This window comes from Ceratotherium simum, chromosome 1 (assembly GCF_057802395.1).
Source record: "Ceratotherium simum simum isolate JZ-2026a chromosome 1, ASM5780239v1, whole genome shotgun sequence".
In the NCBI taxonomy this organism is placed as follows: Eukaryota; Metazoa; Chordata; class Mammalia; order Perissodactyla; family Rhinocerotidae; genus Ceratotherium; species Ceratotherium simum.
Window position 1 is genome coordinate 1,032,905 of NC_141900.1, and position 27,279 is coordinate 1,060,183.

The following is a 27,279-nucleotide window of genomic DNA, read 5'->3' on the forward strand; positions in this document are numbered from 1 at the left end:
CTGGTGGACGTGGAGACACATGTCCTCTTACAGCCTGAGGGAACTGAGGCATCCAAGGTCACAGTTTGAGGACTGGCTTCTGGGATGGGTGGGAGGAAGCAGGGAACCCTCTCCCCCTCCCGCCCCAGGCAGGGGTTTCCTTCTCACCACAGGAATTGGACTGCCCGTCTGAAGGCATTAACAAGGCAAGTCCAATCTAAATCAAAGCTTCCATTTCTCATCGGATTCGCAGCATCTTCCGTCCCTACCCCATGGGACTGACCCCACCATTGTGGGAAGAGCGTGGGTTCCATTCCTTCCCATTCCTGCTCATCTCTTCACCACCCCCCCCCAAGTGTGGGTCTTCTCCACCCCACCCTGCTGGGGCCAGGGAGGGGGCGTTACTGAAAGGGGCAAAGTGGCCTTGGTGCCCCCCATGTGACAGCTTTGCCTCCATGTCCCCCCCTCCACTGCAGCCCACAGGGCCTCTGCGCTGTCCCTGCTCCTGATATCAGGTGGGGCGCCCCCCCAGCTCTCTCTCCTGGGGCCTCCCGCCCTGGCAGGCAGCCCTCCTGGCATGGTTCTTTCTCGATGGCCTCAGAGGTGTGCTCTTGGCCCATGAGCCAAACAGCACCGACCTGCCATGCCAGGGGTAAGAGCGCACGCCACACCCCCTCCTCCCTGTCCTGCATTGGTGGGCTCCCCCGGCCTCGGCCTCAGCTCCACGCGTCCCCCGCAGCCCTCATCAGGCTCCCCAAGAACTGTCCTTCCCTACTCTGAAAGCAGCGAGGGGAGGCCCACCAGGGTGAGATGTTGCCCTCCCTCTCCCTGTCAAGCCCAGTCCTGCTGTGGCCCTTTGGGCAGACCCTCACTGGGAGGGAGCGAAAGGTCCAGCCTTCTCTTAGGAAGCTGGAGGTGGGAGGTGGGATGGGGGGGCCCAGGGTGTCCAGCAGACCCCAAGACCAGCTCATGAGAGCCCCTGGATATGGACACAGACACTCCGCCCTGGGGCAGGGGGCCCTGGACCCTGGAAGGGTGAGCAGCAGCCACAGGAGGCCACAAGCTCCCACCCCTCAACCTGTCTCTTCTTGGCCTGGCCTGCTGCCCTTAGGGAGTTTGGTTCAGATGTGGTGCTGCCAGCAGAGGGGGTCTCCTGACATGCCCTGTGGCTGCCTCCCTGCCCCTGGCAGAGCCCCAGGCCCAGGTCTAAGGGACTTCCTGGGGGCGGGTCTTAAAGCTAAGTTGGGTCTCAGCCCCACCCATTGATGGTGGGGTACTGGCCTGGCATGGAGGCAGTCACCCCTCCTCCCCACCTGCCCAGATCCTTGGTGGCCCCAGGCCCCCAACTTCCTGGCCCCCCCAGGGTCCCAGCACCCCACAAGGCCTTTGCTCATGTTCCTGTTGGTGACTCACTGTGGCTAAGGAAAAGATTGTTTCTATTCCTTTTTAATTTTTTTATGGCTTCTATTTTCCCTGGCAGAGGATGTTGGGCCCAAATCCCATCCATGTGGGAGCCAGCTGAACTCGGGAGCCGTTCCCAGGGAAGTGACGTTCCACAGCCGCCTCCAGCCTTGGGCCTCCCTGCTTGACACTCTCAACTGGGGGCAACAGAGCAAATTCCAAGACAAAGTTTCGAGAACGATGATTCAGAGGCTCGCAGAGGACATTTATGGGTAAGAGCTTGCTTCAGCCTACTGGACCAGCCTGGGGACACACGGCAGGGCGAGGAGGCCTGACTGGGGGAGGGGTTCTGAGAACCCAGGTGGACTTGGTCTCTGGGAGGACATGAGAAGAGTGGGGAGCTGGTGGGTTGTGAGTGCTGAAATCATGCTAGGCACAGCACATGCACGATCCCCTTTGATCCGCACCGTGAGGGCAGGGGAGACAGGTGGGGAGCAGTGAGGTTACTTGCTGTGATCAGATGGCCAGGAGAACAGAGCTGGGATGTGACCCTAGGGACCAGCTCTTGACACGGTCCCACTGCTTTTTAAGTGTGAACAAGGGTGAGCCAGTGCAAAGTGAAGGAAGGGAAAGGAAGAGGTGAGAGGAGGCAAAGCCCCCCTAGGTCCTGCTCCCAGTCCCGGGGCTGAGCCAGCAGCTAGCCAGGGCTGTGTGCAGGGCCTGGGTGCTTCTGGACCTGCTTTTCCTCTTTCTCTTTCCCCGGAGGTCCAAACTCTGCCTGTCAATCATCACAGGGGCTCCTGGGTTTTCACACCTGACTACTTCACTGGGCCAAACTCTCACAGATGACCTTGGCTCAGGGCTGACTGCAGCTAAACTTGACCCATGGGCTGCCGGTGTGCTTTTTCTTGCTTCCTCATTCCTTCAGGGAGGAATGTTTTGGGAGCTCTGGCCTTAGGTGTGAGCTAAGGGCCAGCCAGTGTTTGTTCTTTGAGAAGCCAGGCACACATGTCATAACTCCCTATGCTAGCACCCATGACAGACATTACTAATCGACCCTGGGATTCTCTGACCTATGCTGGCACCCATACAGACATTACTGATAGATCCTGGGATTCTCTGACTGTCCAATCTATGTGCCCCCGGGGTGCACCTGGTAGCTGGAGCTATTGTAAACAGTTTTTAAAAACTGTATTCTGATAAGAGGAAGGAGAGAAATGCCTGTTTGTCCATGTTGGGATCTCAGCTGGTGGGAAAGCAGCATATCCCTAGAGGTGAGGCAATGTTCATTGTGGGAAATGGTAAAAGATAAGCTGTAGGGGAGGGGACCTGACCCCAGATATTTGTGCCTCCTGTTTGGGTGGCAAGTGACTTTCCACGGCACATCCCACCACACAGCTTCATTGAGTTAAAGGCACACATCCTCTCTCCCTAGATGCTCCATGTCCTCAGGGGCTGTGCCTGATCTCCTGTGCACTTGTGGCCCCCACATCTCCCACATGGAGCTGGGCTCACAGATGTTGCCCCTAAAATCTTCCCTTGATCTGACCTGGCTTCACTTGAGGCTGCGCTATCTGCTTGAGAGAGAGGCCAGATAAGCGGGATGCTGCCTCCCACCTCCTTGCTGGGTTTGTAATCTGGGATGCCGGCATCCCTCCCTAGGGTGCTGGGAGTGGCATCCCTCCCTAGGGTGCTGGGAGTGCCGGGGTGGGCAAGAAGCCTGTGAACTTGTGTGCAAATTGCTGTGTGAGTGCTGAGTCCCTCCACACCCCTGACAGCCCATTCCTATGAATTATACATACAATTTAATGAAATTTGAAAGGAATCCCCTCCCTCCCTGCTCCATCTCTGCCTCCCTCCAAAGTTGGCCTTGTGTGCCAGGACCGGGGAGCAGAGGGGACCTACATGGGGGCTCCTAGCCCCAGCAGAGAAGCCGTCCTGCCCTGAGGGCAGTTTTGCACCAGACTCTGTCACGAGTGAGTGAGTTCCCAAAGTGTGGTCCCTCCTTAGGGTGGGGCTTGTCATGGACCTGGGAGGTTAGTTGGGTGTCTGAATGAAGGCTGGTGACAGTTTGCAGAGCTGCCAGGCCAAGGCTCCAGAGAAAGGGTAGGATGGGTTGCCCAGGCGCACTCACGACCCTTCTGAGGCCGGAGATGGAGAGGGTCCCCGAGGCCAGACTCTGCCGCTTAGCTATCAGGGTTCCCGGTCACCTCCGACGGGCTCGGTGGCATCTCCTCTCCTGGTCCGGGTGGCTTGGGGGCGGTGCCATGGACGGAGTGAGGCAGGGGTGTCGGCCACCTCGGACCTGCACCCTCAGGACCTCCCATGCTCCCAGGCCCTCCTTCCTAGGCGCGGGCCTCCGGCCCGGGACACCGCCCGAAGTTCCCGCTTCGGAAGTGCCCAGCGCGCGGCGCGGGGACTGCTCCGCCCCCCGCAGCCCCTCCGTCCACGCCCGGCTCCTCCTCCTCCTCCTCCTTCCCCCGGGGTTGGGGAACCGGCTCCGGAAGCCCTGGCGCCCCCGCCCCGGCCGCCACTGGCGCTTTGGAGAGGGCGGTCCGCTCGGGAGCGTGCCACGCGGGGCCGGAGCTCTCAGCCGCCGCCAGCGCCTCGGAACCCCTGGACCACCCCTGAGCCCCCACTGACCCCTGAGCCGCTTCCCACCCCCGCGCCCCACCCCGGAGCCCCCCGCCCTTCCCTTCCCGGAGCGCCTCGCGCCCCATCCCGGAGCGCCTCCCCCGACCTCCCCGAGGCCCCCCTCTCCGGAGCCCCTCTCCCCGCGCCCCTGCCCTCCGGGGCCCCCCACGCCCCTGCCCCCCGGAGCCCCCAGGCCCCTGCCCCCCACGCGTGCCCTGGCCATGGCGGCTGTGCGCGGGGCGCCCTTGCTCGGCTGCCTCCTGGCGCTGCTGGCGCTGTGCCCCGGGGGGCGCGCGCAGACGGTGCTGACTGACGACGAGATAGAGGAGTTCCTCGAGGGCTTTCTGTCGGAGCTGGAGCCCGAGCCCCGCGAGGACGACGTGGAGGCCCCGCCGCCCCCCGAGCCCACCCCGCGCGTCCGCAAAGCCCAGACCGGGGGCAAGCCGAGGACGCGCCCGGGGGCGGCCGGAGAGGGTAAGAGTCCCGGGCAGGGGTGGCCCGCCGCGTGATGGGGAGCCTCGGGGCGCCCTGCACCTCAGGTGAGAATGGCGGACCTCGGCAGGGTTTGGCCGCTGCCCAGTCTGCCCCGCGTGAGGAATGGCTCGGTAAGGCACCAGAGAGCCCAGATGTCTGGCGGGACGCTGTGCCAGGCAGAGGTCAGGGCTGGCTTGTAGCCCTTTGGGCGTGGAGGCTCCTCCAGCAGGTCTGCTGTCTGATAGCTTGAGTTGTCCCACTCCTTCACCCCTAGCCCCCAGCCCCCCAGAGGGACTAGGCTTGAGTCAGCAGGGGACGTGGCTGCCCCCCCCCCCCAGGTCTCTGTTGTGAACCACCCCACTGTCCTAATGCGGCCACTCAACGTGTTTGTGGCACACACTGGCTGTGCCCACACCACTGCCAGAGTTCCAGCCTCAGGCCTTCCCTGGGAGGAGTCCCCAGCACCCTCCTGCCTGGCCTCCTCCAGGAGCACAGAGGCAGGTGAATGGGTTGCAGAAGACCCCCTCCTGTCAAGGCTTCCGGGAGCAATAGGCAGTGGGTAGTCCTGGGTTATTGTGAGAATTGAATGAGGTGATACATCACCAAAGCATTTAGCCCAGGGCCTCTTACATAATCAGTTGTCAATAAATCTTAGCTGTTTTTTGTGACCTTCTGGGGGGTGCCAGGGGTCTTGTTGATCTTTCTCTCCTGGGAGACTCCAAGGCACCATCCATCATTCCTGAGGTCAGCAGCCCCTCTCCCATGTCCCTCCTCTAAATCTTTCCTGGCTCCTCCCCAACTCCTGGGGGACAGGTCCTGGGACCCACTACGCCTCCCCCACCCCCTCTAGCTCCCATTCCATGCTGCCGTCCCGGCCTCTTGGATGCTGCTGTGGCAGCCCTGTTTCTCCTGTCTGTCTGCATTTTGTAAATTTTCCTGTGTTTCAGCCTTGTGGCCCCAACCCCACATTAAATTCTCGACAGCATTTGCTCAGGGTCCTGGAGGATTCCCACAGGCGGCCCAAGCCCTGCCCCTGCTTCCTCCCCTAGGCTCTGAGATGCTGGAGCAGCTGCAGCCCCTGCCTGTCCCTCTGTCCTCAGTGTGGCCCCAAGACCCCCATTGGTTATGACTTCCAACCCACCCCAGACTCCTTACTTCTGGTTAGGGGATTGCCCCCGAGTGCCCCTTTTCTTTGAAGCTTTTCTTGCTCCTGCAGGGAGCTTCTGGGAGGCCCCGTGCCCTGTACTTTGTGTGGTAGTTGGCAGGGATGAGACCCCTCCCTTCAGACTGGGCGCTCCCCCAGGCCTGGGTGGCTTAGTCACCTCTCTGCCCCTCCCGTGCCCAGCACAGAACAGCGCTCCCTGACTGGCCGAGTGGACATGTGGGGAAGGAGGAGATTGTGAGGGGCCCCTGCTGAGGTTTTGGCAGGTGGGAGCTGACTACCCAGGCCAAGATGTGGTGACGGCATAGACTTGCAGACAGAAAGCCTGGGTTCCAATCCCAGCTCTGCCACGAGGGCAAGGGACTTAACCTCTCAGTTTCCTGCCTTGGGAAACACAGGACTAACAGGAGCCCCTACTGCCCAGGTCATGGGCACCTTGGGGGTGCCACACGGGGTGGAGAACGGGCTCTCTGTTGATTTGACCTAAATCTGTATCTTGGACAGCGCCTCCAGAAAAGGCCAAAGACAAAGGGAAGAAAGGGAAGAAGGACAAAGGCCCCAAGGCCACCAAGCAGCCCCTGGAGGGGTCCCCCAGACCACCCAAGAAGCCGAAGGAGAAGCCACCCAAGGCCACCAAGAAGCCCAGGGAGAAGCCACCCAAGGCCACCAAGAAGCCCAAGGAGAAGCCACCCAAAGCCACCAAGAAGCCCAAGGAGAAGCCACCTAAGGCCACCAAGAAGCCTGTGACCAGGAAGAGGCTGCCCACCCCGACCCCCTCAGAAACCCCGTGGTGGCCACTACCCGCACCCCCCGGCCCCGGCCTCGAGGAGGAGCTGCCCCAGGAGGGAGGTGTGTGCGGGGTTCTTCTGGGGCTGTGAGGCTTTGATCTGCTGGGCTGCGGGGGGGAGGGGGAGGGGGAGGAGTGAGGGCGGGTCCCTAGGACCCACTTTCTGCAGAGCCTGCGGGCCCTCTGGACAGGTTGGACTCTGGGGCCTCGCTGTCGTGAACAGGGCAGTCCGTGGGAGCTCCACCAGTGCCGCTGCCTCCCCTGGGTAGAGGAGGGCTTGGTGGCCTCGTGGGTGGGGCTTGCTTTCCACTGTCCCGGGATCTGTCCCCTGGGTCCCCCCTTTTAAAGTCACCACCCCCTCCGCCCCCGTGTGTCACTGGGCTCTGAGCCTGCAGGGTGCCCTCCTGCTGGGGCAGCTTTGTGGCAGGGCCTCTCAGACAACAGGGCCTGGGCTCCCCAGAAAGCCACCCAGCTCTCTGACCCCAGGATGCCAGCTGTGTGCTGAGGGCCAGAGCAGCTCAGGCCTCCTGGGAGGGAGCCAGGGCCTCAGGGGTGTCAGGAGGACCCAGGTCCTATGGAGGCTCAGCGTGCAGCCAGCGGTCAGGGCAGGGCTCCCATCCAACTGCTTCTGGGGTCTGTGTTGCAGGCGGGGCCCTTCTAAGTCCCTGGCAGGGTCCGGGAGGAGAGACTGATGTGGAGAACCAGCCTGGTGAGTGGGCGCCATCCACTGGGCCTCAGGTGCCAACCGCCCTGGCTTTCTGGGGTGGGCCGGGTGTGGGGTGTCAGTGAGTGTCTTCAACGAGGCGGCCACAAGCATTTCCCCCCAGAACTGGAGGAGGAGACCGAGCAGCCCACGCTGGACTACAACGACCAGATAGAGAGGGAGGACTACGAGGACTGTGAGTAGGACCCTCTCCGCCTGGACCCCAACCCCTGGCCTGGGGGTCCACTAATGGTCCACCTGGAGGCCCCACTCTGCCAGCCCTGCTGCCCTCTGAGGAGGGCCTTGGCCTGGCTCAGAGCTCACGCTCTCCCCAGTTGAGTACATCCGGCGCCAGAAGCGGCCCAGGCTGCCCCCCAGCAGGAGGAGGCCCGAGAAGCCTTGGCCTGAGCGTCCCGAGGAGAAGGCCGAGCCACCCGGGCCGGGGCTCAAGGCCCCAGAGGAGGAGGAGGAGAGGATCGGTAGGCTGGGGGCAGATGGGGAGGGGGCACTGGGGAAGGGGGGCTCTGGCCCACCCCTGCCTCCCACCTCCACAGAGCTGCCTCTGAAGCCGCTGCCGCCCCTGCCGCCCCCCGACTATGGGGGTGGCTACGTGATCCCCGACTACGATGACAGTGAGTGCCCACCACACCCCAGGGTCCAGGGCCAGGCCAACCACCTTGGAACTCCAGCTTGGTGGCCATGACCTCGCTGCCCTTGCCGCCCCCGCTCATTTCCTGGTCGCTGTCTCCCGACTTGCTCCTCCCCCATGGTCCTCTCTTCCAGCCTTTTCTTCGAGAGCCCCAGTGGTCGCCTCTCTGTCCCTCCTGCCTCCAGTCCTGCCCACCTCCACTCGCCCCACGAGACTTCCACCCCCTCAAGGCTGCGGCCTTCCTCTCCTTCCTGCTCCTGGCCCTGTGCATCCGATTCCCCCCTTCCTGGGCCTCGGGCCCTTTCTCTGCCCCCAGGTCCCCATCAACTCCTCTAACCCTCAGCTCCAGCTCAGCCCTCAAGACCACCCCCTTCCTGGACGTAGGTGCCAGTTGTCACTTGAGGTGTGTCCTGTGCCCACGTCCCACTCCCTGCCCAGCCTTATCCCGCCTTTCCCCAGGCCAAGCCCCACTGCTGGGTGAGGCTGGTGACATCTCCAGGGTCTTGTTCACCCCACCTATGCCCAGGCAGCCTCCTCCTCCAGGACGACCCTCCCTCCTCATCTCAGCCTGTCTAGATTCTTCAAGGCCCACCCTGATCTCATTCCTCATCTTGTGCTCCCTCCTGCCCAGTCCTGCCCACTGGGCTCCTGTGCACCCAGGACCTCTGGCTCACGGTGTGGGGCCCTAGAAGCAGCTCTGGGCGTTCTCATTAGGGTTCTCCCTCCCCGCAGTGGACTATTACTTCCGGCCTCCCAAGCCCCAGAAGCCCTACCCGGAGCTAGAGACAGACGAAGAGAAGGAGGGGCTGAGTGAGTGAAACCAAGCTATTCATACCCCCAGCCGCCCCAGCCCACCCCACCCTGACCCCCATCCCACCCGCCCCACCTCAGCCTGACCCCCACCCCACCTGCCCCACCCCACCCAGACTGCTACCCTGACCCCCACCCCACCCTGACCCCTACCCTGACCCCCACCCCACCCTGACCCCCATCCCACCCTCCCCACCTCAGCCTGACCCCCACCCTACCTGCCCCACCCCACCCTGACCCCCACCCTACCTGCCCCACCCCACCCTGACCCCCACCCTACCTGCCCCACCCCACCCTGACCCCCATCCCATCCGCCCCACTTCAGCCTGACCCCCACACCACCTGCCCCACCCCATCCTGACCCCCATCCCACCTGCCCCCAGCTCAGCCTGACCCCCACCCCACCTGCCCCACCCCATCCTGACCCCCATCCCACCCGCCCCATGCCACCCTGACCCCATCCCACCTGCCCCCAGCTCAGCCTGACCCCCACCCCACCTGCCCCACCCCATCCTGACCCCCATCCCACCCGCCCCACCTCAGCCTGACCCCACACCACCTGCCCCACCCCACCCTGACCCCCCATCCCACCTGCCCTCAGCTCAGCCTGACCCCCACCCCACCTGCCCCACCCCATCCTGACCCCCATCCCACCCCCCCCCCCTCAGCCTGACCCCACCCCACCTGCCCCATGCCACCCTGACCCCCATCCCACCTGCCCCCAGCTCAGCCTGACCCCCACGCCCAAATGTCCCTGAAGCCCAGGGCTAAGCTGACAGGCCCCTCCCACGTTCCACCCTTCAGAGAAACCCAAAAAGGAAGGCAGCAGCCCCAAGGAGGAGGAGACGGATGACAAATGGACTGTGGAGAAGGGCAAGGACCACAAAGGTACGTGTCTGGGGCCTAAGGGCAGGGCCCACACAGCCTGGGTCCCTGTGGGACAGCAGCGGGACTCCTGGATGCTCTGGGACCCTCGGTGCCACCTCCTTCCTTTGTTGTCCCCCAGGGCCCCGGAAGGGCGGGAAGTTGGAGGAGGAGTGGGCTCCAACAGAGAGAGTCAGTGAGTGAGGGGCCCTGGGGATGTGGGGATGTGGGGGAGTGGTAGCTGGCGGAGCCTGGGGAGTGGGTATGGAGGCTGGAGGTGTGTGTGGGGGGGTGGGGGGCTGGGAGTATATGTGGGGGTGGGGGCTGGGGGTGTGTGTGAGGGCTGAGGGTGTATGTGGGGTGTGTGTGAGGGCTGGGGGCATGTGGGGGCTGGAGATACATGTGGGGGCTGGGGACTGGGGGTGTATGTGGGGGCTGAGGATGTGTGTGGGGCTGGGGCTGGGTGTGGCTGCTGGGCATTATGTGGGGGGGGTGAGGGCTGGGGGCATGTGGGGGCTGGAGGTGTATTTGGGAGGTGGGGACTGGGGGTACGTGTGCCGGCTGGGGGGCCATGCGGCCACAGCAGGGTAAGGGTGTTGGTGAAAGTGAACCACCCAAGGCCACACGTGGGTCCCAAACCTGGATTTCTTGACGGTGCTCCAGGGTCCCAGAACCCTTTCCTGCTCTTAAATTCTTGGAGCCCAGAAGGGAAGGGTCCTGGAATGTCTCTGCCCCGGGCCTGACCCCAGGGGACAGAGCTGATGGCGCAAGGCAGGTGTACAGCTGGCCCTGATACAGATGATGCCTGTGACTGGCTGGGCCCTGGCATGGCTGTCGCTGTGATTGCATGTGAGCCTCGTGACCCCTTAGAGCCTGGCATCATCAGCCCATTCTCCAGATGGAGAAGCTGAGGTCCAGGGAGGGGAAGCATAGGCTGGGGTGGAGGTGAGTGGGCTCTGGTCTTCTTGGTTCTGGGCTTGTCGGAGGGAGGGACAGAGCCAGTGGGCCACCAGCCTGGGGTGCCGTGTCCCTAGAATGCCCCCCTATCGGGATGGAGTCGCATCATATCGAGGACAACCAGATCCGGGCCTCCTCCATGCTGCGCCATGGCCTGGGGGCACAGCGCGCCCGGCTCAACATGCAGGTGGGTGTTGGGATGTGCCCCCCTACCAGCTGGGCAGAGGGCTCCTCTGCCCGCTCAGCCTCCCCACTACCCCTGACAGGCTGGTGCCACCGAGGATGACTACTTTGACGGGGCATGGTGTGCTGAGGACGACCCTCAGACCCAGTGGATCGAGGTGGACACCAGAAGGACCACCAAGTTCACAGGTGTCATCACCCAGGGCCGTGACTCCAGCATCCAGTACGTCAACCAGGCTCACAGGCACTTGGTGGGGGCGAGTGGCTCCAGGCCTAGCTGGGTCCCGTTAGAGACATTCCAGTGGGCCCTCCAGGGCCGCTGCCCCTGCTCCTCGGCTATGGCTAGTCAGCTCCCCGTGTCCAGTTGAGCAAACCATTCCTCCACACCATGTAGCAGCCATAGGAGCCACTCCTGATGCCCTAGCTCCACGCACCCCTGCTAGCTCTTAAGTTCTCCGGCCCAGAAGAGGGGGCTCAGGCTGCTGGAGGGCCTGGGAGTGGGGCAGGGAGATCAGCCTTGCCCAGACTGCCATCTGCTCCCCAGTGATGACTTTGTGACCTCCTTCTTCGTGGGCTTCAGCAACGACAGCCAGACGTGGGTGATGTACACCAACGGCTATGAGGAAATGGTAAGCACCGAGCCTGTGGCTCTGCTCCCGTTGTCTGGGCTTCGGGTGGGCTCTCGGCCAGGGTGGGGTGCCGCTCTGAGGCCTGCCTCTCCCCAGACCTTCCACGGGAACGTGGACAAGGACACCCCTGTGCTGAGTGAGCTCCCGGAGCCGGTGGTGGCCCGCTTCATCCGCATCTACCCACTCACCTGGAACGGCAGCCTGTGCATGCGCCTGGAGGTGCTGGGGTGCCCCGTGTCCCGTGAGTGCAGGGGGCTGGTGGGGCTCGCAGGGGCGGCTGGGGCAACCTGGTGGGCTGGCAGGTGGCGGCTCAGGGCCCTGCCTTCCCACCCTCTACAGCTGTCCACAGCTACTACGCACAGAATGAGGTGGTGACCACTGACAACCTGGACTTCCGGCACCACAGCTACAAGGACATGCGCCAGGTGGGGCGGCTGCCCAGGGGCCAGGGGTCCTGTCCAGGGGCTGGGGTGTCCTGTCTGGGGGCCAGGGGAGTTATGTCCAGGGGTGGAGGTCCTGTTCTGGGGGCTGGGGGTCCTGTCCAGAGGCTGGGCTCAAGGCTAATGGGAGATCGTATCTGGTGCTCTGAGTTCTGCTCCCGGCCCAGATAGCCTGTCTGAGGCCAGCCCTCTTCTCAAGAGGGAGGAACTCCTAAGGCCTCTCCCTCCAGCGCGAGTACCTCAGAAGGGCTGGCGTCACTTTAGGGGCCACTCCTACTGCAGAAGCCTTCCCCGTAGAGCAGATCGAGGCAGTGGGAGAGGCCGTGGTCACTGGGGGTGGACTAGCACTCGCTGCATCCTGGGCTACCTCTGGACTGTGTGACTCATGTCCCCTCCTGCGCCCAGCTGATGAAGGCGGTGAACGAGGAGTGCCCCACTATCACCCGCACATACAGCCTGGGGAAGAGCTCACGCGGGCTCAAGATCTACGCCATGGAGATCTCGGACAACCCTGGGGACCATGAGCTGGGTGAGGGCCCCCACAGCCCCTGGAGGCCTGGATTAGATCCCCCCATGGATTAGAGGCAAGGCGCTGGCACTGCAGCTGGGCCTGTGGCATTGATGTTCTCAGCTCACCACCTCCTCCCTGTCCTTAGAGCTCCCCTGGGGGATCCAGTCGGCCGTGCTGGGCCCTGCAAGCCTCAGCTGCTCCCCAGCTCCCTGGCAGGAAGGCCAGTTTGGATCCTTCTTCATATCCTTGAGGCCTTGGGAGGCTGGGTAGTTGCTGAGGCTCCTGCCCTTGCAGGGGAGCCCGAGTTTCGCTACACGGCTGGGATCCATGGCAACGAGGTGCTGGGGCGTGAGCTGCTGCTGCTGCTCATGCAGTACCTGTGCCGCGAATACCGCGACGGGAACCCCCGTGTGCGCAGCCTAGTGCAGGACACGCGCATCCACCTGGTGCCCTCACTGAACCCTGATGGCTATGAGGTGGCAGCGCAGATGGTGAGTTGGGGTGGGGGTGGGGGGCTGGGCGGGAAGGGTGGGGGGAGCAGGGGAACTGCAGCCAGCAGGGGCAGGACTAGGAGCGGGCTGCTGATGCTAACCCCACTGGCTCCCCCAGGGCTCAGAGTTTGGGAACTGGGCACTGGGGCTGTGGACCGAGGAGGGCTTTGACATCTATGAAGACTTCCCGGATCTCAACTCTGTGCTCTGGGGAGCTGAGGAGAGGAAATGGGTCCCCTACCGCGTCCCCAACAATAACCTGCCCATCCCTGAACGCTACCTCTCCCCAGATGCCACGGTGAGGCCGCAGCCCAGACCCTGGGGTCCTGGAGCTCTGGACTTGGGGGTGGACTGGGGGTGCCTTAGCCTGGGTGCTGAGACGGAGGGGCTTGAAGGGACAAGAGGGGGCATGAATACCAATATGGGGTCTGCATGGAGGGTGATGGAGGCTGTGGCCCAGACCTCAGCACTGGCCGCCCCCAGGTGTCCACGGAGGTCAGGGCCATCATTGCCTGGATGGAGAAGAACCCCTTTGTGCTGGGGGCAAACCTGAACGGTGGCGAGCGGCTGGTGTCCTACCCCTACGACATGGCCCGCACGCCCAGCCAGGAGCAGCTGCTGGCTGCAGCCATGGCAGCTGCCAGGGGAGAGGATGAGGACGAGGCATCTGAGGTCCAGGAGACCCCAGACCACGCCATCTTCCGCTGGCTGGCCATCTCCTTTGCCTCTGCCCACCTCACCATGACTGAGCCCTACCGGGGAGGGTGCCAAGCGCAGGACTACACCGGTGGCATGGGCATCGTCAACGGGGCCACGTGGAACCCCCGATCTGGAAGTGAGTCAGCCTGGGAGGGGCCGTGGTGGGGCATGTGGTGTGGGGCGGGGGTGACTGGGCTCTGTGTCTGCCCTGCCCAGCTATCAATGACTTCAGTTACCTGCACACCAACTGCCTGGAGCTCTCCATCTACCTGGGCTGCGACAAGTTCCCTCACGAGAGTGAGCTGCCCCGAGAGTGGGAGAACAACAAGGAAGCTCTGCTCACCTTCATGGAGCAGGTGGGGGGCGGCTGTATCTGAGAGAGGTTGCTGAAGGGCTGGGGCGGGGAGGAGGGGAGCAGCAGGCTGTGAGGGGTCTCCATGTGGATACCAGCCCTTGCTTCCTTCCTGCAGGTTCACCGTGGCATCAAGGGAGTTGTGACGGACGAGCAGGGCATCCCTATTGCCAATGCCACCATTTCCGTGAGTGGCATCAACCATGGTGTCAAGACAGGTACTTGTGTGCACCCTCCCAAGGTGGGGGACCAAATCTGGGCCCAGCAGGTCCCTGCTCCCTGGGACCCCACCAGAGAGGGTCTGCCCTGGCCAGAGGGAGGGCTGAGGGGGCTGCGGGGATCTCAGAGAGAAGGGTTGGGGGGACCTGAGAGACAAGGGTTGGAGGGATCTGAGAGAGGAGGGCTGGGGCCTGGGAGGGGGGACTCTTGAGCAGCTGAGTCTATCCTCCCTCTGCAGCAAGTGGTGGTGATTACTGGCGAATCCTGAACCCGGGTGAGTACCGTGTGACAGCTCACGCAGAGGGCTACACCCCGAGCGCCAAGACCTGCAACGTGGATTACGACATCGGGGCCACCCAGTGCAACTTCATCCTGGCACGCTCCAATTGGAAGCGCATCCGGGAGATCTTGGCCATGAATGGGAACCGGCCCATCCCACACATTGACCCCTCACGCCCCATGACCCCCCAGCAGCGACGCATGCAGCGCCGCCGCCTGCAGTACCGGCTGCGAATGCGCGAACAGATGCGGCTCCGTCGCCTCAATGCCACCACAAGCCCAGCCACCTCCCCCACATCGCCCCCCACCACCCCCACACTGCTCCCCACCCCCACCCTCGCTCCCTCACCCGCACCGAGCTCCACCCTGGGGCCCTGGCACTTTATACCCGAGACCACGGCTGACTGGGAGGAGTCAGAGACTGAGACCTACACAGAGGTGGTGACGGAGTTTGGGACGGAGCTGGGGCCCGAGGAGGAGGAAGAGAAGGAGGAGGAGGAGATGGTCACCGGCCCAGAGTTCCCCTTCACCACAGCCGAGACCTACACAGTGAACTTCGGGGACTTCTGAGAACAGGTCTCCCAACGCCGAGCCTGCGCCAGTAGTCATGTCACCTCGGCCAGCTCGGTGGCCATTAGCACATGGAAGGCCCCCTGGGGTGGGCCGGGCCAGGAGGGGGCATGAATGTGACCAAGACCTACGAGCCTGGGTCTGTGTCAGGCTTCTGCTCCACCTGCTGGCTTCGTAGAGGACAGGCTGTGGCAGGGCTGGGGTGGGGGCAGGCCGAGTGAGCCCAGGAGGCAGACTTCTCAACACCTGCCCAGGCCGCACCAATAAACCAAGCTCATGGCAGATGTGGGGCTGACTGCTCGCTGTTCTGACCAGCTCGGGGAAAGGGGAGGAGGAAGGAGACTTACATTCACCGCGGGCTCTCCCCAGAGGAGGGCCCTGGCCCGCCATCAGGTCTGCCCAGGAGCTCAACACCGGTAAATGGTCAGGCTTTATTTACAGAGCAAAAGCTGCTCCAGTGCTGATGTTGCAGGGAACGAACGGCCAGGGCCTCTCTGGACAAGGCTCCTTTGTGAGTCAGGGGCCCAGACCCAGGCCTCCCAGGTCCTCGTCCTCTGCCCCGAAGCCTGAGAAGCTGATGGGCTGGCAGGCCAGGCTGCGCAGGTTTACGAGGCAGGCGGTTTGTGTGGTACTGAAGTCCGGGACGGCCACCAACAGCACCGTCTGGTCCTCGGGGCCTGCAAAGAAGGCATGTGGGAACCCACCTTAGCTCTGGGTGAGCCCTTCTCAAACGGAAGTCACCAGAAGTGAACAGGAGCCCCCCATCAGCACCGTGGGAGTGCTGACCACAGGAGCTCCTGTGGACTGGAAATGGGAAGGGCTGAGGACACACAAACTCCAAGGCTAGGCCATGCTGACCAGAGGTGAGCTGACCCCACCACACGGGCATGGACAATTCTAGCCAGCCACCCACCAGGGAGAGCCTGGGCCGAGCGCCCACAGGGCCGGGGGAACTGGAGTACAGGTCTTCTCTGTGAGCCTTGTCCCCAGGTGAGTGAGCGCCTTTTGGGCCAGCCCAGGCCTGGGCCCCCAGAACACGAAACTTACCTTGGATGATTTTGGAGCCAAAGCTGGGTGTGTTGCCACAGAAGTAGACGTGAGGGCACTCGGGAAAGACGAACGGGTCACTCTTGTAGAAAGGATAGCAGCCTGGAGAAGACAGGCCTCAGCTGACAGTGGGCTCCTCGTCTCACACTGCAGACACAGGGCGCTGTCCCGTGGAGGATGGGGAGTGCCATCCCTGCTCACTCACTGTCTCTCTGTCTCTCTCGATGGTGGTGGCAGCCCCGCCATTGTGACAACAAAAACACCTCTTGACATTGCCATGGGACCCCTGGGGCAGGTCACTGTGCCCTGCCACCTCTGCCCTTCTGGATGGGTAGTGCTCTGACGAGCCCAAGCTCCCAAGATGCTCCCGTGGCCTTCAGCCCTGAGCAGGGCCTGGGCCATAGAGGTAAGATTCCAAAGTAGCTTCCAGAACAAGTGTCAAGCTTTTGGACTTTTCCTGAGGTCACAGCACATCCACACCGGGAACCCTCAGGGCACCAAGGGGCCCTGTCGGGCCTTCCCTGGTCCTTCAGTCCCACCCCATGTGGTTGAGTCCCATTACCTAGGGTGTCAGGGGCTGTGGGACTGATGTGACGGACTCGCAGAGTCCACTCCAGGATCTCCAAGTGATCCTCCATGCTGCTGTACCGGAAAATATCACTCACGTTCTGTCCTGATGTCCCCAGGAATCTGCAAGGAGAGGTGAGGCTGACCCCTACCCCGGGAACTGTCATCTGCACCCCTCCCACAGCGGCCGGCCCAGAGCCCACCTGGCACTCCCATGGGGGGTGTCCCAAGCCAAACTTGAAAAGAGCCCAATTCCAGGTGGGCCCTTTGCAGCCCTGAACCCAACCCACCCCTCCTGGTGCCACTGAGGCAAAAGGCTGGAGTGTGGCTGCGCTGGCTACCTGACTCCATCGATGGTGGCCTGGTAGGGGTTGGTGACCAGCTGGAGCGTGGAGTAGGCAGTGGCCAGTGGGAACATGCAGGGATGCAGGGGCTGCTGGGGGAGCGTGTAGTTGGTTGGGTCAAATTCACCTGGCATCACGTCCACGGGCACTGAGGCCTGGAGGGCACAGGGGCAGGGGAGCTCACAGGGCCCAGCGCCCTCCACACGCAGCCCTGCTGGAGCTCCCTCCACCTCCCCTTCCCTGGTCCGCCCAAGTACAGCCTCAAAGACTCCAATCTCGATCACCGGCCAACCCCCAGCTTGCTCACACTCAGCTGCAGGAGGATCTCATCCAGCATCTTGACGGCTTCCACACTGGCTGCCTGGGTTTTCTTGGTTAGGTACTTGGCCTAGGAGTAGAAGCCCACAGGCTATCAGGCCCTGAGTGAAGCTTAGATCAAAGGGGCACCCAGAGCCCCCCCTGGAGGGCTGAGAGCAGAACAAAGCCCCACCCACAGTGGGGCAGTAAGAGCTCTGTGCCGCAGGCTGCCCACCACTCTCAGAAGGCAGGGCCCAGCATGACGCTGCGCCAAGCAGAGACAGTCCCACTGTCACTGCTGGACACCTCCCACTAGACCTGCAAGAACCCGTGCCCTGACTCCGGGGAAGGAGGGGCTGGATGCACCCAGGCGGGCACCATACCTTGTTGATGGAATCTCTGCTCTGGGTGTTGTGGCTGAGGAGGTTCCCAGCGAGGATGACCCGGGAGACATGGGCGGCGCTGCACTGCTCCCCTTCATCCCCAAGCTGCCCCGTCACCACATCCACCAGCAGCTGGGTGCCCAGCAGGCTCTCGCCCCCACCTCCACCCAGGCCCAGACCGGACACCAGCAGCACAAACCTGCGGGAGAAGGTGGGGTCCTCCTGGGCACCAAGAAAGCAGGCAGTCCCCCCAGGTGGGTGGGCCTCACGGAGTCACTAGTGGAGCTCCGTCACCGTCATGAGTGAGCAGGGGAGATACAGCCTGACAACTGCGGTTCCCCTGGACCACTGACTGGGGCACCTGAGCGACTGCTCCTCACCTGTCTGTGTCAAGGAGGGGTGCGGGCTTCTGAGGAGCAAGCTCTGCAAAGCAATGGTCCTCCACCTGGAACTTCCCATCGTCTCTCACAGAGCCAAGTACGGCCAGGACCGTCCCTGGGAAGCAGCAATGTCAGGCCCTGAGGAGGGGAGCCCGAGGGGCTGCCACCTCCCTCCAGTCACTCAAACGGCAAAACCAGCCGGTTCTCCTCTGCTGTGCTGGCAAATTCTCACTTAGGACTCGGGACTGAGCGTCAGCTTCCTGGGGTCACTGCCTTCCAGTGGAGGTGGGAAGAACTGAACCCCTACATGGGTGTCACCCACTGCCTGAACCCAAACCCATTGCTCCAGGAAGGTAGGTGTCACCAGCACCCACAGGCACAGGCCGCCCCCTCCCCACTGCCCACCTGTGACCAGCTTTGACACGTCGATGGTGCCTTCCAGTCTGATACGCTGCAATTCATCTTCCAAGACCAGCTCATCGTCTGGGTGGATGTATTTGCTCCGAGGAGGCTGGGGGAGCAGGTTGTGCTGGAATTTGGAGATAGGACGTGGTCTTGGGGCAGAGCCCACCAAGGCTCCCATGCCGCATCAGTGAGATGGCACTGCAGCTGCCACCCCCCATGGGGGTAGAGGCCCAGCCCCAAATCCCTGGGTCCAAGGCAGGTGGCCCCACTGGTGCCCCCAGGGAAGTGTTCCAGGGAAGGCCCACATGAACCGGCCGGCCAGCCTCACCTCCTCGCTGACCTCCCGCAGGATGGAGGGCTGGAGCGGCATGGCCTTGAAGAGGGTGCCCACCACACAGCATTTCTCCCCAGGCTGCAGCTCACACAGCTTCTTTATTTGGACTCCACTGCCTGGGGCACGAGGGGCATGAGCTCAGAGGCCAGGCGGCCCTCCTGCTGCCCCCACGGGACACTGTCACAGGCCTCACTGAGCGCTGTAGCCCAGGGCCCTAGCCTCTGCCAGGAGGGAGAGAACGTCAAGTGCAAGGACCCCCTGGGCCTAAGGATTGCTCGGCCTCAGGAGGACAGAGGGACTCTCGATGTGGCTGGGCCCTGGTTGCCAAGCGTCCTTGTAAGAGAGGCAGGCATGCAGAGGGTGATGTGAAGACAGGACAGAGATGAGTGATGCAGCCACAAGCCCAGGAATGCCGGGGCAGCCACCAGAAGCTGGAAGAGGCAAGGAAGGATCCTGCCTCAGGGCCTCCGGAGGGAGCTCGGCCCTGCCAACACCTGGATTTCGGACTTCTGGCCTCCAGAACTGGGAGAGAATAAATTTCTGTTGTTTTAAGCTGCCCTGTTTGTGGCTTTGTTGTTTGTTACAGCAGCCACAAGAAACTAACACAGAGTATTACCTCACTTATACCTAAATTGTAACACTGATTCTTGGAAAGAGGCATGCCAAGTCTCAACACAGCCCAGCCCTAAAAATATTACAACTTCCTTTAAGAGTCTGGATTCTTCCACCCGCCCCACAAATGCCTCATCCTCTGAAACAGAAATACCCCAAATTTACACTGCATATGCCCATCCAGCCCATTCTGCTCCCTGCAGAGGCAGGCGGCCCTGTTCACTGGAGCGCCTGGGATCCTGGAGAACAACACATGGGAAGCGTTGAGGGACACACAGGAAGACAGGCATGGGAGACACGTCGTCCACAGGGGTCACTCGGGCGGAGGAGGCAGGAGCACAAGTCCCAGCAGGCCCGTGGATTTGTCAGTACAGACCCCAAGCCTGGAGGAAAACGCTGTCAGGAGGTGACAGGATAATGTGGATGCGGGACCAGCCCCTTCTTTAGTTCAGCTGACTCCAGCACGGCCCCTGCTGCCCTGGAATAACCAAGAACATTCCACAGATCTACACACTGGGGAGTGGAGGAGAGCAATTCAAAACAAAATAAGGAGCTACAGCACAGGACAGAAATGCCAGATGCCAACAGAAACAGTAGATCCCAAAGTGCCGACGTCTGCCAAGCCCTCACTCAGCCCGGGGTGCTGTGCCAAGGACTGGGCACAGAACATTTCCACCACTGGCAACACGCCAGAGTAGGTAGTAGTGCCCCACCATATGGTTGAGGAAACTGAGGCAGAGAGAGACTAAGTAACACATCCAAGATTACACAGCTGGGGTCCAACGTGTGCACCTTAGCACCAGACAGAACCACACATCCCTGCGCCGAGGGCAGGACATCCATCTGTCCGGGCGGCGTGTGGGCACCAGTCCAGGCCCCAGCACCAAGACTGAACACAAAGGCCCATCCTCACCCTCACTGAGCTCACGGTCCAGAGGGAGAGAGAACAGCAGTAAACGAGGGATCAGCCACCGTGACAAATGCCATGAACTAATGGAGCTGAGGCAGAAGATACAGAGAAGGCCCTGATGGCCCAGGTGGCCTTTCAAAGGACACGGCATTTAAGTTGAGGTCATGAGGGAAGACTGGGAAAAGAGCGTGCCAGGCGAAGGGAAAGCCAATAGCAAGAAAGGGCTTGGGGCACTCAGGAAACTCTAGAGGGAGAGAGGAGAATTCCGAGATGGGCTGAGCTCTAACGAGGAAGCCCGGCCACACAAAAAAGGACGTGGAGGTGTTCTGGCCGAAGCCAGCATCAACCGCCAGCCAGCGAGTAAACGATGCTGCCTGCCACGGGTCACCCAGCCAAGGCCCCATTTGTCGTGGGCCGCTGTCTGAATTCCTGACCCCAGTCTGCGAGCAGAACAAAATGGCTGTTTTTGGTCAGTGGGGAGCTTTGTTAGCAGCAATGGTCACTGGAAGAGAAATCTGGTACGAGAGGGGGTGCTGCTGTAAAGGATTTAAAAGCTGGCAATGACGTGGGGCCCGAGAAGGATGTCCCTGTGGGCTCTGAGGAAAGCGAGGACAAGCTACCGGGAGCCAGAGGAAGGAGACCCTTGTTATTTGGTGGAGGGAAGGCTAGGAGACCCCAGCCAAGTGTCCTCCTGGCTACCTATGATAAAACCTGAGTCTATCCAGTGGCTTGGTGGGTTGGGCTGGGCCTGAGTGCCAGTGCTTCCCGAAGCTTTCCAAGTGGTTCCAATGTACAAGCAGGGCTGAGACCCACCGAGCCTGGTGCTGGGGGGCAATAAAAATGAGTAAGACATGGTCTCACCTACAAAATTTCAGTTTAAAAACATAATAGATGAAATGAAAACTACACGGAAAGCCACTCCTAGAAATAGTAAGAGAGGGTAATGCATCATCATCCAAAAGTTGAAGGTGGGGGTTCTGCCTCACCACCAAGAACAACTTAACTGCGGAGAGATCACCAAGGAAAAAACGGGAAAAAAAAGAAAAAGGTGTGCATTGCCCAGTCCACTTGATTAGGAAAGAGAGAAGAGCCCAAGGGACAGGAGGTTCATGCCCAGCAGACATGGAAGCACTTCCCCCAACTCGAGACTTACCCCAGCGCTGCTGGGCCCGGCTCACCAGGAAGGGCCGCATTTGAATGAGGCGGGTGGCATATATGTGGGCATACTGCCGGCTAAAGCTGCGCTCCCCCAGCCGGAAGGGCTGCGAGGAGTTGGTGTAAGTCACCACTGGCACCCGGGCAAAGGTGGCGTTGTTGGCTGTTGGTGGGGACAGCAGAGTGTGGGCCCTCTGGGCAGCCTGCTCAGAAAACATGGCCAGGCTCGATGTGTCCAGACGGCTGTGCCCAGGCCAAGGAGGTGGTGGTCACTGTAAGAACACAAACGCATTCCTGCAACCCCCATGCACCCCGATGGCAGCAGCTTTCCCAGTGCATCTCCACTGCACCCACAAGGCACGGGCGAGGAGGGAAGAGCTGCAGCCCACACTAGACATGAGTCCAAACAGCAGCTGGAAATTGACTGTGCTGGATACCAGCGTCTCACTCTGTAACCCTCATCCAAAAAGGGAGACAAGGACAGCTAGGAAACATCTCTCCCACCTGGAATTCTCTAAACCTGTCTCAGGCGTCCACTGCCTGCTCCACACCTCCACCTGGGCAACTACCAAGCTCTCAAATCCCACACGGCCCAAATGGAATTCCTCACCTGCCCCTATCCAGCTCCCCCAGCACCTGCCCCATCTCAGGGCATGAGGCCAGCCTTATTATTACATAAAATAAGCCTATTATTTCTTTTTTTATAATTTTATTTATATTTATTTTTTCCCCAAAGCCCCAGTAGATAGTTGTATGTCATAGCTGCACATCCTTCTAGTTGCTGTATGTGGGACGTGGCCTCAGCATGGCTGGAGAAGCGGTGCGTCGGTGCGCGCCCGAGATCCGAACCGGGCCGCCAGCAGCGGAGCGCGGGCACTTAACCGCTAAGCCACGGGCCGGCCCTAAGCCTATTATTAAATAAAAATAAAACAACATAAATCAGTCACTCCTCTGCTTAAAACTCTCCAAAGGTTCCCCATTTCACTGAATAAAACCTCAAGTCCTTACAATGGCCTATGAGATCCGCCCCGCGGGTCCTGTCCTTATGTACCCCCACCAGGAGGCCCGCTCTTTTCCCACATCCTACCCACGGCTCACTGGCTCCTCACTCAAACTCACCTGCTCCAACTGCCACCCTCTCAGAAGTCTGCTTCTCCAATGTTTGTTTCCCACGCATTTACCTTCTAACCATCGATACATTTTAAGTTTATTGTCTGCCTCCTTTGACTTGCACGTAAGCTCCAGGAGAGCAGAGCTACCAGCACCTGACCCCACTTTCCAGCAGCAGCCACGAGCCCCACTGAGATGTGCTGCAGGCGGGTTTCCAAGAACCGCGCAACGAGCAAATGCGCGCTGGGATGTAAGTGCACGTCACGAGTTAAACAGGACGCAGCAATAAACCCGATTTCCCTTCTTTCAGTTGTTTTAGTACAGCCATTAGGTGGCTTGTATCCTATCTCTATCGGACAGCTCTGGGCTGGGCCAGAATCTGAATTAACTTTCGGCCCAAATGTACAGTGGGGGCGCCACCGCCGGCCGCAGTCCCGGAAGGAGACCTCGGCCCCGACCTGCGCTCTGGGATCGGCTCTAGGGGACAGCAGAGACACTGCTCAGACCCCGCACACGCCGCTCAGCCGGCCGCCACGCGTGGTCACCCAGAACGCCAGCCCCGCCGCCCCACGCGGCCCCGGAACGCCGCACCCCACTCACCTCGCCGCGCGCCGCGGCCCGCCACCGCCGCGCACCACGTTCCGCCAATCCGCGCGCCACACTACGCCCATTGCCGAATCTCACCAATCGTCGCGCGCCCCTCCCCGTCCATCACAGCGCGGTCCGCCCGCTGCCGCGCGGCGCATCCCGCCAATCTGCGCGCCCCGCCCTACCCATCTCCGAATCTCACCATTAGCCGCGCGCTATGCTCTGTCCATCACAGCGAGGCCCGCCCACCGCCGCGCGCCGCGTCCCACCACTCCGCGCGCCCCGCCCGTCCGTCGCCGCATTCCGCCAATCCGCGCGCGCTCCGCCCCGCCACTCCCCGCGCGCCCCACCCCTGGACGCTGCGCGTGCGCAGAGTCACGCCCCCGGTTTCCCGGGCAACGAGGGTCGGGGCCGGTGCCCCGGGACAGGTATGGTAGCGTGTTAGCCGCGTCGCCCGGCCCGGGCCCCAGCGGAGGCGGGTCCCAGCGGTCGTCGTGCCTTCCCAATAGTTGGCGCCGCTCGTGTTACCCTAGGGCCTGGCGGGACGCGCGACTCTGCGGTGGACGCCCGTGCTGACAACAGGGTGGGAGGCCTGAGGCCGAAGGCTGCACCGCCCAAGAGGAGCGATGACTCCGCTGGAGGGCGAGCGCGGGGCCAGGGACTGGGATCCAGGCCAGCGGAGGAGAGTTTAGGGTTAGGCTTAGGTTTACGGTTAGGTTTAGGTTTGGGCTTAGGTTTACGTTTAGGGTTACGGAAGCAGACGCGCTGTGTAAGGCTCTCCCCCGGGGCCACAGGCCTGCCCAGCCTCCACCCAACATTCCAGTCTCTAGTCCTCACTGCCCCTCGTCATCCACACTCCTTTCTGCCCACAGAGGCTTTTCCCGTGCCGTCCTTCACTTTGGGGCGCCCTTTTCCACATCTCCACTAGTCCACGGAATTCCTAAGTGAGCCCGAGTAGCCCTTCCCCATGGAGCTTTCCTCGCCACTCCCACCAGCGCGGAGATTCTGTCTCGGGCGCCCTTTTAGCACATGCTGTTCTCATTCACTGTACATCCGTTTCTCAGGTCCCGGTCTTGTCCCTACACAAAGTAATAATAATAGATAAAACATAAAAGCCCTTACTATGGACTGTTCTCAGTTCTCGACACATAAATTCATCTAATCTTCAATTAACCTTTTGAAGATGAGGAAACTGAGGCACAGAGAGGTCACACAGCTACTGAGTAACAGCTGAGATTCACACCAAGGCAGCCTGACTCTTAGCTGTAACTTTATATGTGTGCTGGGCCTCTGCTTGAACAGGTACCCCCCCCACGGTCAGCTGAATTACCCACTGATTACCTGTTACCTCTCTGCTCCTGCCCCTGCCACTTAATAAGGCATCTGTCAAACATCTGTGCAGTTCAGAGTGAACTGGATAAGTCTGCCCTTGGAGGGTATATGGGAACCTAGTCTAGTTCACTTACCACAGTGCCTGGCACATGGAGACTCCCAGTTCAGCCCATATTTGTTGAATGAATGGATGAGTAATTTTTTTTTTTTTTGGCCAGGCAATGTGCTAAGTGTCTTAAGAGCATTGTCTCACTGAATGTTACGGTAGCCCTGTGAGGCAGGTGCTATTATCATCCCCATTTTACAGAAAGATTCATCATTGCACAGGGTCACACAGCCGAGAAGCCAGGGGCCAGAATTTGAACCTACCTGCCTGATTCTCTGGCCAAGTGCTCATACATGGAGCTGGGTAGGCTCTCCACCGCCACTGACAGGCCTGTATCAGGCGCACACATGGGGCAGCTGAGCAGGTCTGGGGCAGATCCTTAGGCAACAGTCATGTTGTAACAGGACTGATGGGTCCTGTGAGAGGGCAGGGACAGATGAGTGGGTGTACTTCTAGGGAGTGTAGGCACTGTTGGGGGCTAACACAATTCCTTCCCTAACCCTCCTCCCCTTGCTATCTTCAAGGATGGAAAGGCTAAGTGTTGACTTTCCTGGCCTCCCTGGCAGCCAAGCAAGGTGATGAGATCAGATCTTGCAGAGACATAAGGGGATGTCTGGCAGGGGTTGGGGTTTGGGCTTCTGAGAAATCTGCTTTTGTGATAAAAGGGAGGGGTGCAGCCTGCTGCCTTTCCCCCTCATTCTGTCTTGAATACAGTACATGGCAATGTCCTGTGGCCATGAGAGAATCCCAGGGATGCCAACCCAAGTACCACTTAGCCACTGCACCAAAACCGGTGATTGCTAACTTCTTATTTCATGGCAAAAAATGAACCCTGTTTGTTTTCTCCACTTTGGGTTTTCTGAATGTGAAACCAAAGATGTTCTCACATGAAATATGTAGGTAAATAAAAGGGCAAAGCCACAGAGTGGTGCCTTTGGGATCAGGCCCCTCAAAATAAGTACTAGTTTCCACTGAAAGCAAGGGCTGGGTGAGAATGGCATTACAGGAGAAGGCCTTCTATGATGCTCACTAATGTGATCTTATTTAAAAAAATTTTTTGTTGTGGTAAAATATGTATAAGATTTACCAGTTTAACCATTTTGAATTGTACAGTTTAGTGGCATTAAGTACATTCACATAGTTGTGCAACCATCACGACCATCCATCTCCAGAACTTTTTCATCTTGCAAAACTGAATCCCTGTTCCCATTAAACACTAACTCCCCATCCTCCTACCCATCTCCTGTTATCCTCTAATCTACTTTCTGTCTCTAGGATTTTGACAACTCTAGGGACCTCATGTAAGTGGAATCACACAATATTTGTCTTTTTGTGACTGGCTTGTTTCACTCAACATAATATCTTCAAGGTACACCCATGTTGTAGCATGTGTCAGAATTTCCTTCCTTTTATGGATAAATAATATTCCATTGTATGCATATAACACATTTGGTTTATCCATTCAACTATCAACGTATATTTGAGTTGCTTCCCCCTCTTGGCTATTGTGAATAATGCTGCTATGAACATGGGTGTACAAATATCTGTTTGAGGCCTTGCTTTCAATTCTTTTGGGTATATACCCAGAAGTGGAATTGCTGGATCACATGGTAATTCTATGTTTAATTTCTTTTTTTCGTGAGGAAGATTGGCCCCTAGCTAACATCTGTTGCCAATTCTTCTCTTTTTGCTTGAGGAAGGTTGATCCTGAGCTAACACCTTTGCCAGTCTTCTCCCACTTCGTATATGGGATGCCACCACAGCATGGCTTGATGAGTGGTGTGCAGGTCTGCGCCCAGGATGTGAACCCACAAACCCCGGGCTGCCAAAGCAGAGTGTGCAAACACAACCACTATGCCACCAGGCCGGCCCTTATGTTTAATTTTTTGAGGAACTGCCATACTGTTTTTCACGATAGCTGCACCATTTTACATTCCCACCAATGGTGCAGAAGGGTTCGTTCCAATTTCTCCACATCCTTACCAACTTGATTTTTTTTTATAGTAACCATCCTAACGGGTATGAAGTGATACCTCACTGTAGTTTTGATTTGCATTTCCCTAATGATTAGTGACGTTGAACATCTTTTCACATGCTTGTTGGCTATCTGTATATCTATGAAGAAATTTTCATTTAAGTGCTTGGCCCACTTTTAAATTGGGTTGTATTTTTGTTGTTGAGTTTTAGGAGTTCTTTATTTTGGATATTAATCCCTTATCAGATGTATGATTTGCAAATATTTTCTCCCTTTCCACGGGTTGCCTTTTACTCTGTTGATAGTGTCCTCTGATGCACAAAAGTTTTGAATTTTGATGAAGTCCAATTTGTCTATTTTTTCTTTTGTCACCTGTGCCTTTGGTGTCGTATCCAAGGAATCATCACCAAATCCAATGTCATGAAGATTTTCTCCTATGGTTTCTTCTAAGAGTTTTATAGTTTTAGCTCTTAGGTTTAGGTCTTTGATCCATCTAGGGTTAATTTTTGTATATGGTGTTAGGTAAGAGTGCTACTCTTTTGCATGTGGAGATCCAGTTTTCCTAGCACCATTTATTGAAAAGACTGTCCTTTCCCCATTGAATGGTCTTGGCACTCTTGTCAAGAATCTTTTGACCAGGGGCCAGCCCGGTGGCATAGTGGTTAATTTCGCGTACTCCACTTCGGCAGCCCAAGGTTCTCAGGTTTGGATCCTGGGCACAGACCCATGCACCGTTTATGAAGCCATGCTGTGGCAGGCGTCCCACGTGTAAAGTAGAGGAAGATGGGCACGGATGTTAGCTCAGAGCCAATCTTCCTCACCAAAAAAATTTTAAAAAATCTTTTGACCGTATATGCAAGGGTTTGTTTCTAAGCTCTCTAGTTCATTGGTCTAAATGTTTGTCTTTATGCCAGTATCACACTGTTTTGATTATTGCAGCT

General features: G+C 59.6%; 2 protein-coding genes across 8 annotated transcripts; one reads left to right on the plus strand and one right to left on the minus strand.

Moving 5' to 3' along the window:
- The first annotated feature begins 3,287 nt into the window (after positions 1-3,287).
- AEBP1 (AE binding protein 1) lies at positions 3,288-15,077 on the plus strand. 2 transcript variants are annotated; one of them, XM_087417803.1, is made up of 22 exons: positions 3,289-3,356; positions 3,716-4,488; positions 6,155-6,499; positions 7,084-7,146; positions 7,265-7,336; positions 7,476-7,619; positions 7,695-7,772; positions 8,522-8,599; positions 9,404-9,487; positions 9,606-9,659; positions 10,498-10,607; positions 10,687-10,826; positions 11,148-11,232; positions 11,329-11,473; positions 11,572-11,657; positions 12,078-12,201; positions 12,478-12,674; positions 12,793-12,972; positions 13,158-13,509; positions 13,590-13,729; positions 13,844-13,943; positions 14,183-15,077. In XM_087417803.1, the coding sequence occupies exons 2-22, from the start codon at positions 4,236-4,238 to the stop codon at positions 14,791-14,793; spliced, it is 3,441 nt and encodes a 1,146-aa protein (XP_087273929.1). In that variant the 5' UTR covers positions 3,289-3,356; positions 3,716-4,235; the 3' UTR covers positions 14,794-15,077. The 2 variants fall into 2 exon arrangements, with proteins under 2 accessions (XP_087274391.1, XP_087273929.1); XM_087418265.1 differs by lacking the exon at positions 7,695-7,772 and having other exon boundaries at positions 3,288-3,356.
- A 128-nt stretch (positions 15,078-15,205) lies between these two features.
- On the minus strand, positions 15,206-23,002 carry POLD2 (DNA polymerase delta 2, accessory subunit). 6 transcript variants are annotated; one of them, XM_004438321.3, is made up of 11 exons: positions 22,938-23,002; positions 21,226-21,499; positions 18,545-18,666; positions 18,217-18,340; positions 17,812-17,926; positions 17,432-17,630; positions 17,059-17,139; positions 16,749-16,906; positions 16,403-16,530; positions 15,841-15,942; positions 15,206-15,470 (listed from the first exon to the last, which is right to left on the minus strand). In XM_004438321.3, the coding sequence occupies exons 2-11, from the start codon at positions 21,443-21,445 to the stop codon at positions 15,310-15,312; spliced, it is 1,410 nt and encodes a 469-aa protein (XP_004438378.1). In that variant the 5' UTR covers positions 21,446-21,499; positions 22,938-23,002; the 3' UTR covers positions 15,206-15,309. The 6 variants fall into 6 exon arrangements, with proteins under 6 accessions (XP_004438378.1, XP_087276250.1, XP_087275719.1 ...); XM_087420124.1 differs by lacking the exon at positions 22,938-23,002 and adding an exon at positions 22,347-22,874; XM_087419593.1 differs by lacking the exon at positions 22,938-23,002 and adding an exon at positions 21,838-22,874.
- Between the last annotated feature and the right edge of the window lie 4,277 nt (positions 23,003-27,279).

Excerpts from the sequence above, each read along its gene's own strand:
- AEBP1 (XM_087417803.1), top strand. The coding sequence starts at position 4,236 with ATGGCGGCTGTGCGCGGGGCGCCCTTGCTCGGCTGCCTCCTGGCGCTG. Across the intron at positions 8,600-9,403 it reads CGAAGAGAAGGAGGGGCTGA|AGAAACCCAAAAAGGAAGGC; the intron begins GTGAGTGAAACC and ends TCCACCCTTCAG. Across the intron at positions 10,827-11,147 it reads GGCCGTGACTCCAGCATCCA|TGATGACTTTGTGACCTCCT; the intron begins GTACGTCAACCA and ends TCTGCTCCCCAG.
- POLD2 (XM_004438321.3), bottom strand. The coding sequence starts at position 21,445 with ATGTTTTCTGAGCAGGCTGCCCAGAGGGCCCACACTCTGCTGTCCCCA. Across the intron at positions 18,341-18,544 it reads TGCGGGAGGTCAGCGAGGAG|CACAACCTGCTCCCCCAGCC; the intron begins GTGAGGCTGGCC and ends TCCAAATTCCAG. Across the intron at positions 16,531-16,748 it reads GCCACCATCGATGGAGTCAG|ATTCCTGGGGACATCAGGAC; the intron begins GTAGCCAGCGCA and ends CTCTCCTTGCAG.